Here is a 9622-nt window from a genome sequence, read left to right as displayed (position 1 = left end):
AGGAATGCACACCCTTTACGCATCACAGCACTGCATAATTAAAAGAGCACAAGAGACCTGACCCGTTAAACCTGCTGCTATAGTAACAATATTTCAGTCCAAGGTGCCATGTATTTTAAAGAGGCATCTTGCAACCGATTACTACTGCACCTGCTATACTGGGCCACGAAAAATGACTCTATGAACAAAACACAAATATATCAGGGCAACCAACCACATGTGCAACCCTAGACAGAACTATACCATTCTAGATCCGCAGAGGTCAACAGGATTAACTGTGCGTAGGAGTGTGCTACAAATCTAGATCTACAGATGGAGAAGCAGCTGGCAGCTGTGGCCAAGAGCAGTGTTCCCTCTAAGCTGAGTTAGCGTGAGCCAGCTCACAGTTTTTTAGCCTCCAGCTCATACATTTTTGTCTCCGCTCAGGAAGGATGGCTCCAGAGCAAACTCAGTTTGCTCTGATTTCTGCAGTAGCCAGATCGCTCGCTCACAATGTTAATACCAGTAGCTCACAAAGTAGAATTTTTGCTCACAAGACTCCACAGCTTAGAGGGAACATTGGCCAAGAGTGCATTTTACGAACTCTGACTAGTGTGTCAGTTGCAGACTTTCCTGGTCAGGAAAGATGTGGCCACTGTGGTGCATGCCCTGGTTACATCTAGGTTAGATTACTGCAACGCACTCTACGTGGGCTGCCCTTAGAAAATGTTCAGAAATTTCAACTGGTGCAAAATCTTGCAGTCAGGATGTTGCCTGGAGTGGGTCACAGAGACCATATCACTCCAGTCCTGGCCCATCTACACTTCTAATCTAGTTCAAGGTGCTGGTGTTAGACCTTTAAAGACGTACGTGTTTTGGGACTAGCATACCTGAAGGACCGCCTTACGAACTGATCAACACATCTAAAACTTCTAAATCTGTTTCAAGTTACCCAATTATGCTTACTAACTAATTACAAAAGAAACTGAACATACGATTAGACACAAAAGAGAAGACTCTCCATTACACAACCATTATGACACAAAGTAGTGACAACAGGATTAATACTAAATTTAGTTTCTGTCTGGGTTCTCTCTTTTGCATTTGTTACTTTTCAAATAATCTCTGCTACAAACTGAAGAAAGCAAGGACGGGGCAGGGCAGAGTGGGGTCTTCCAGTAACATAAAACTTGTCCCAAAATTAACACAAAAGAGTATCAACATACTAGTAAATGCAAAAATGTTAACCCGGTCTTTCAGGCTTACATTCTCAATGATAGGGGCACCATATAATGATGGTACTACGAACATCTTATGAAAGAAAACAATCAGGACCAGGTGATGGATCAAAAGCTACACTAAGGTACAGGTCAAACCAAGGGTGTCAAACATGCGGCCCGGGGGCTGGATCAGGCCCCCGGAGGGCTTCCATCAGGCCCGCAGTGGAACTGGCCATCTCCTGCTTCCAGTTCTGCTGCTGCTGCATCACAGCTTGCTTCGCCAGACTGTGGGATGCGATCACACGCGCAATTAGCCACACCATAGGCATGAAAGCCGGGCGGATTTAAGGGGCGTGATCAGATGCAAACATCTGCCCAGCATCCCGCACCCGTCAGCAACCCTTTTTGCTCCACCGCAGAAGCGGAGTAAAAAGACACTGGGGAAAGTCCAGTAGCAAACTGGTTGCTACGGGCCACAGAAGGACTTTCCCCTGTGTGATCGCTCCAGCACGCTCTCATGACGTCGGGATAGTCTGATCAGGCCATCCCGACTCCATGCCGTTGTTCTTCCCCCCTTCTCAGTATGCACGTCATTGCATACTGCTATAGGAAGCCCTCAGTGTGGAAATGCGATTCATTGATCCTCCGTTTAAACGAATCGAAAACAAATGGCAAAATAAAAAACCTGACTCACGCAGTGGCGGGCTATGCCCGCAGCTTCAAAGAACTGTGTGATCACGCAACTCCGGGTCAATTTCATCCAGGGTAAATAGCCCCGCTTCCCTCACGCGTGTGACCGCAACCTCTCTTAATCACTCAGCCATTTCAAGTTTTAACCTGGGTCTTAGACTCAGAACTCTGAGCATGAGATCTCTGTGGTGAATGTCAATAAATCAAAAGTAGGTTTGCAGCTTACAGAGCTAATGTTTTAAGCATGTTTTTATTTTAAGTAAAAAAAAATCTTTGTGTTTGTGTCCTTTATAAAGTTTATATCTCTGCTACCAGGCATTACATTTTATGACACACAAGGTCTCATTTATGTCAAATCCGGCCTTCATAACAAATGAGTTCGACACCTCTGGGTCAAACCATTTGGCTGTGCCTGGCAAGGTGCATTGCAACAGAGGGAAGGAAAGAAGTCCCATTTATGTCAGATCCAGCCCTCATAACAAATAAATTCGAGTCCAAGCTGGCCATTGCATCAAGAATGGGCGGGGGGGGATCCCATCTGTGCCGCCCGCCACCACTTGGGCCCAGAGCAAGACTTTGCATCAGCCTGCTCTCAGCCCTTCTTGTCCCCTCCCTGGCTGTAACTGAAGATGACTATCTTTGAAAACCACCATTCCCTAACCACCAGGATGTGGTAGACCTTTCCAGAGATAACCAAGTCAATGTCCAATTACAGCCAGAGGAAGGAAGGGAAGGAAGATGGCTGGACGGACAACAAGAGATAGAGGGGACTGCTATGAAGCCAAGGGTCAATGGAGGAGAAGTGCCAACTCCATCATGTTCAAATAGAGTGGAAGGGGCCACAGGTCAGTGGTACAGCATGTGTTTGGCATGCAGAAGGCCCCAGGTTTGATCCCTGGCATCTCCCATTAAAGGATCCAAGTAGCAGGTGATGTGAAAGACCTCTACCTGAGACCCTGGACAGCCACTGCCAGTCTGAGTAGACAATACTGACCTTGATGGACCAATGGTCTGATTCAGCATAAAGCAGCTGTGTGTGTGGGTGTGTGCATGTGACAATGCTGCAACAAAGGTCCATCTGTCAGCACCCTGCGTAGGGTGCTTGGCTTGTAACCCAGTCCTGGGTACACTTTCAACAGATCCCGTAGTCTCTTCAAGGTTCACAAGTACAGTAAATGGGGATGATGATATGTACAGAGAAATACCTGGGAGGCAGCCTGCCTTAAAGCAGGAGGAGAGGTAGTTAGGAGAAGCGCAAGACAGAACAAGCAAGGCAGGCCGGCACAATGGTAGGCCCGCAGGCTGTCTGCATCGCTCTCCCCAAGTATTTCCAGTGGAATTCCAAATGTCCTTTCCACTTTGCGGAAGCTCCTTTAGCCAAAGGAGCTTCTTCTCCTCTCCCTGAATTCAGAGACATGCCTGAAACTGGTGACTGATTTCCCTAGCCAGCAGGATCCACACTGCACGGTCTACCAGCGCCGGGGATTTCCTCAATGTGTGAATTGTGAGTTGCTGGGGAGTATTCTGGGAAGTGTCCGGTCACCGTGGAGCTCGGTGAGAAAGAAGATAAATACTGCAGGGTGGTGGTGGTACAGAAACTAACAAAAACTGAAAGGTGAAAAGGGACCCCGTAATCGTGGTGTTGTGTACGTGTGCACACTCACCATACTGTAAGGCATACACAGAGAAGTGAAAAGAAGTTACAACAGAGAACGGATTAAAAGGAAAATGCAAAGCAGCAATGTTGCTTTTGCACTGTTACTACAGCAGTGCGGCCCTCTAAGTGATTTCTGTTGTGTGTTTCCTGGTGTAAAAAAGAAGCCCTGTGCCCTCCTACATTCTCCTGAATCTACAAAATAGTGCCTATGGTGACCGCTCCATCTGCACCAAATATATAAACCAGAGAGGCAGGTAGAAGATCTAGTCTAATCGGCACTTCCAACATGAAATTGAGCATGGCTGCCACTCAAACACCAAGCAAACAGGACTTTCATCATAGGAGATGTAGGGTCATGGGAATGCCCTCTGTTGGCACCAGTGTCCCCTCTAAGCTGAGTTGGTGTGAGCTAGCTCACAGTTTTTTAGCCTCCACCTCACACATTTTTAACTTAGCTCAGGAAGGATGGCTCCAGAGCAAACTAATTCACGCAGCGGCCAAAACACTCGTTCACAAATTTAATGCCAGTAGCTCACAAAGTAGAATTTTTGCTCACAAGACTCCACAGCTTAGAGGGAGCATTGGTTGGCACCCGTTCACATGTGGCTTTTCAAGTTGCTACCAGGTTCAGTGTCATTCAAGCCCTTTTCTTAGCTTGGTGGCTAACAAGGTGAACTTCTTGCCTGCCTCCAAAGCCCCATCAAAGGCAAAGCTCAATCCTTTTTTTCTTTGAAAAATGCTGCAGTGTTGACTTTTTTGTAACAGCCAGTGTTGCCTAGTTTATTTATATTGATTTTATAATTATTTTTGTAAGCATATAACCCAGAGCCGTAGGCAGGAATTTTTTCAGGAGGGAGCTCTGGGGCATCGGGGTGGGGGGTTGCTAATTTAATTTGGTGTAGTGGTTAAGTGTGCGAACTCTAATCTGGGAGAACCGGGTTTGATTCCCCACTCCTCCACTTGCACCTGCTGATGTGACCTTGGGTCAGTCACAAGCTCTGGCACAGCTGTCCTTGAAAAAGAGCAGTTTGTGTCAGAGTTCTCTCAGCCCCACCCACCTCACAGGGTGTCTGTTGTGGGGAGGGGAAGGGAAAGGAGTTTGTAAGCCGCTCTGAGACTCCGAGTGAAGGGCGGGATATAAATCCAATCTCTTCTTCTCTTCTTCTTCTTCTTAATTTAATTACATCAACAGAGAGAGTAGCTCCTAACCCTGGCTTCCTTCCCATAGTATTTTTGCCACTGGAAGTAGTGCTGTTTACCCCTTCCTCTGGCACCACAAGTCCATCTCAGGGTGCTTGAAGCCAGTATATGGGGCAAACACACACACCCCATACAATCTCTGGTGGTGAAAATACTGCAAGAGGGAAGACCAAAGCTCCTCCTTCCCCCAATCCTCCAGTGTTTTAAAGGTGAGTCCCTGCTAGGATCAATAAGATTGGCAAAAAGACATGCCCCTCCCCTCCCTGGAAAGAAATCTTGCAGTCAGGCGAAACATTCCAAGCAGGAGAATCCCTTTCCTAAGACCACCGTTGAAAGCCACAAGGACCTTCCCCTCTGGATTATTTATTTAGTACTTCGATTTATATCCCGCCCTTCCTGGAAGCAGGCTCAGGGTGGCTCACAACAAAGGGAGATCGTCCCTCTTCCATGCAGCCGGGCTCAACATGATGCCTGCCATTGTTGCCCTCCTGACAGAGACACAGCCTGCACCCCTGTCTCACTGAGACACAGTAGCTGCGACAAACGCCAGCGCACTCAGAGAGTGAGGTAGTGAGTCGCCCGGCAGTCAGCCAGCGAGTCAGCTCTCCAAGAACTCTCTGAGAGCTGGCTCACTGGAAGAAGAAGGAGGAGGAGATTGGATTTATCCCCCACCCTTCACTACCTGAAGGAGTCTCAGAGTGGCTTACAATCTCTTTCCCCTCCCCTCCCCACAACAGACACCCTGTGAGGTAGGTGCGGCTGAGAGACCTCTCTTGAGAACTGCCCTTAAGAGAACAGCTCTGAAAAAAATTATGACTAATCCAAGGTCACACGAGCAGCTGCATGTGGAAGAGTGGGGAATCAAACCTGGTCCTCCCAGATTAGAGTCCGCGCTCCTAACCACTACACAAAACTGAGGCTCGCCGGAGACTCGCTAGCTGGCTGGCACTGGGGCTCCCCCTAAATTGACAGGGGGCTCAGCCCCTAAAGCACCACCACTGGGATGGGAGTTTCATATAGTGAATTACCTCCTGTTAATGAGTCATCTCTGAAGCGCTACGGACATTTCAAACAGTGCTGCTTTCCCTCCGCCCTTTTTCGCCACGCAATCTTTCTCAGACTTTTAAAAACATTCAATGGAGTCAATGCATCTCAGTGGTGCCGCTACAGCACTGGAGCACTCATATTAGAACGTTTTTAAAAGTCCAAGGAAGATCGTGCGGCAAAAAGGGCGAGGGGAAGCAGCATTATAGGAAGCGCTATGGACATTTTAAACAGCACACCACAGCGATTCAGAAGCACAACGAAGGAGTTGAAAATGGAAAAAAGCCGTTTCCCACAAAAGTGGCTCAACCACGCTTCACTAACTGGACCCAAGCGGGTTTGTATGAACAGGTAAATAAATTCCACTAGCAGCCAGTTACTAAAACAGGTCTGTCTGAAATGACAGAAAAAAACCCATTAGCAACCAGTGTCTAAAACAGAATATAAAGGCAGTCTGAAAAGGGTCAGATGTTTGGGAATTGTGTTGGAAAGGACAAGGAAGAGAGAAAGAGACAAGCAGAAAAGGGATAGGCAGGGCCAGCACCAGCAGACTCTGAGGTGGGGCAGCTGACAAGGCCCAGGTCATCTGGCGGGGCCCACTGCTGCTGCCCATCTGCTTGTTGTGAGCCCTCCCACCAACCACACTTCCAGCTGCACGCACTACCCAAAAACAGTCAGGCAAGGGTGGGCAAGAACTGGGAAGACTGGGAACTGAGCAAGTGGATGGGGGGAGGTATAGATGGCTAGGTAGCGGGAGAGGAGGACAGGGGAGTGCGAGAGAGCACGATATCGGCACTGCCAGTCCCAAGAATGAAAGCAGGAGTATGGTCCCTCTCATGTGATCTAGCAATCCATGGCCTGGATCCAGCAATGAATGAGCAGAAAATACAAACACAGCTGGAACATGTCTCCTTGTGCAAGATCTTCTGAAACAACCAGCGTTTTCCCTCCTTACATCTTATGGTGCCCAGAAATTACTCACACAATGTCTTATGTGTGTGTGTGTGGGGGGGGGCAATGGCTCAAGACGCACCATGCTTAACTCAGTGCAAAAAGTCAGCATGAAGGGTTTTTTTTCATGCGTTTGCAAAGATTATTCCACATGTGGAAATACTGCATTGATTTGGATCCACCAGAATTTCTTCAGCCAAATACTACTACAAGTTGAATGGTATCCATCTATTGGGAAGCTATAATGACATTGCTGTGGCATCTAATGACTGCACAGAACAGCACCCTGGTTTAACTAAATACAATTAAAGCTCTTTTTAGTCACATTAGTTTGCAGAAACAAATGGCCTGTTTTTCCAGCTTGCCACCCGATGATAGGAAGTGACCAAAAAAGCTGAAAATATGGAACTCCATCATCATCAACAACAACAAGCAGTTTTCTTACCTGCAAAAAAATGTTCCGTAGTTCATTAGGATCTGCTCTTTTAGTGGTCTGAACCTACAAAGCCAAGGGTAGAAAAAAGAGAGAGAGAGAGACAGTTGGTGCTTCATACATGAGTTATCCATCTACCAAGCCAGGAAACCCGAGAGGATAATCCCTGCTGATAAGGGTAATAAACACCAGGCCTCTTATCTAACTGATAAAACAAATTCCAGAGGTATGTTTGTAAAGCTTAACTATAAAACAATACAGGTGCTCATGATAGCTACCAAATCCATTGCCAGGGGAAGAGAAGCATGGCCTTAAGCCAAAGGCAAAGCAGCAGAAGTTAAAAGTGTCCCATCCAGCAGGCACTTTTGTCCAGGGCCCAAGAAGTCACTGTAAACCACAAACAAGAGTAAGGACATATTGTGGATGCCAGTAAGTTCAAGTAGGCCTCTGTAAATAAACTACCTCTCTCCTCCCCCCCCCCTGCCCTTACAAACAAGATCAAGTGGCAACTGCAGTTCTACATGCACAATACAATACCGTAAATTACTGTACAAGTTTATTTTTCCTAGATTGATTACAACTCTGCAAACCCACAAAAGGCCTCTTATCTCACAACTGTTTGTCGTGCTGACTTCCACTCAAACCCTGGACAGGAAGGAGCTAGGGGCTGCCATCCTTCAGGGGGGGCCTCCCAATCTCCTGGAATTGCAACTGATCTCCAGACAGCAGAGATCAGTTCTCTAGGGAAAAATCACTGCCTCGGAGGGTGGACTGTATGACATTACACCCTGCTGAGATCCCTCCCCTCCCCAGGTTCCATCCCCAAATCTCCAGGAATTTCACAACCTGGAGTTGGCTACCCCAGCCAAGGAGCTGCTCTACAATATATTTCCTTCACAAGGAAATGGGCCCACTTTATCCCAATTAAGGGAGCATCTTTCTTCCAAGTGACCACTTTGCTCATCTCTGTATAGACTCCCCAAAACGGGAGGCATTCTCCCCCTAAGAAACACAGGCGGCTGCTAGCCAAGGATCATTGACCACTTCGAACTTTCTCTCTCCCAAGCTTAATTTTTGTCTAGATCTGCATCGTCAGAATGTAAATTGATACCCTTCCTGTTCCCCAAGTCTCAGGAAGTGCTACACAGGAAGCTATTAGGTGCTGAAACAACCAATCAATTGCCATTTTTTAAATTTTCTCTTGAAGGCAGTCTAGGCCTCAATTTCCCCTTTTCTATTCACCTTGCGCCCCCCCCATCCCTGCTTAAACTTCTAATGAGAGTATTTGCCTTATGAGGACATCGAGGCACTCTTGTGTTCATTATTCCGGAGTTATCAGTTACGAATCTCTAATGTAGATCAGAATTACTGCTCCGTTCAAAAGGGTGAGCCTTCCTCCCTATCTCTGCCAGTATGACTGGTGAATTAAAGAGTCTTCACAAATAACTCATTAATGTATGCCAAGTAAAATTCAGAATGGGGATGTCTGGTCTTCATTCAGTGAATTCAGCAGTCCCTTTCCCTTACTGATCCCACACAACACCAGGTACTTCACTTTAACCCACGGGTGGCCAAACTGCAGCTCAGGAGCCACATGCGGCTCTTTCACATATTGTGCGGCTCTGGCAGGGTGGCTGCGGAAGCTAAGGAGAGGCATGCCTCCCTGATTGATCTTCCCTTCCCCAGCCTGTCTTCCCCTCCCTGGGTAGGCTTGGGGGGGGGGAGCAGAGATAGTTAAAATGCGTTCTCAAAGCCCTCCCCCCCACGCTGGTTGGCTTGAAGGCATTTGTCTCTTTAAATCCCTTCTCCAAGCCAAGCTGGTTGTCGTAGGGGGGGGGATTGGAGAACACATTTAAAGTTGCTTTCTTTTCACCTCTCCCTTCCTCCCGCCCCCATCTATTTGCTTTCTTTCCACCTCTCTCTTTCCCCCTTCCTTCCTCTCTCCCCATCTATTTGCTTTCTTTCCACCTCTTTCTTTCTCCATTCCTTGCTTCCTTTCTCTCTCTCTCTTCCTTCCATCTCCCTCCCCCATCTATTTGCGTTCTTTGTTTGTTTCTTTCTTTCTTTCTTTCTTTCTTTCTTTCTCTCTTTCTCTCTCTCTTAGACAAATAAATATAATTAGCAAATAAATCAATATAATTACAAATATCTGTTATTACCCCTTTTGTTTTTATTTTTGGCAGTCTCATTTGATGCTAATTAAAAGCAAATCTGCACATTTTTCAATAAAAACATGTGTGCAATATTTGTTCATGTATTGCGGCTCTCAAATATCTGACATTTATTCTATGTGGCTCTTATGTTAAGCAGGTTTGGCCACTGCTGCTTTAACCAGTCTGGGGCTGCGGTCACACGGAACATTAGCCATGCGAGTCAGACGGAAGACATGCGGGTTTTCCAGGCGTGATCTCACCGGCACATCTGGGAAGTGTAGCACTCCCGTGGCTC

General features: G+C 47.0%; 1 protein-coding gene across 1 annotated transcript in view; it reads right to left on the bottom strand.

Moving 5' to 3' along the window:
• SLC25A12 (solute carrier family 25 (aspartate/glutamate carrier), member 12) overlaps nucleotides 1-9622 on the bottom strand; it is a 100107-nt gene that overhangs the window by 89413 nt on the left and 1072 nt on the right. Inside the window, exon 2 of the mRNA XM_015407260.1 lies at nucleotides 7187-7240. Within this exon, the coding sequence (XP_015262746.1) occupies nucleotides 7187-7240 (54 nt within the window). The remainder of the gene's footprint in view (nucleotides 1-7186; nucleotides 7241-9622) is intronic.

Source organism: Gekko japonicus, unplaced genomic scaffold (assembly GCF_001447785.1).
Source record: "Gekko japonicus isolate JY-2015 unplaced genomic scaffold, Gekko_japonicus_V1.1 scaffold66, whole genome shotgun sequence".
In the NCBI taxonomy this organism is placed as follows: Eukaryota; Metazoa; Chordata; class Lepidosauria; order Squamata; family Gekkonidae; genus Gekko; species Gekko japonicus.
This window is presented reverse-complemented; position numbering and strand designations above follow the sequence as displayed.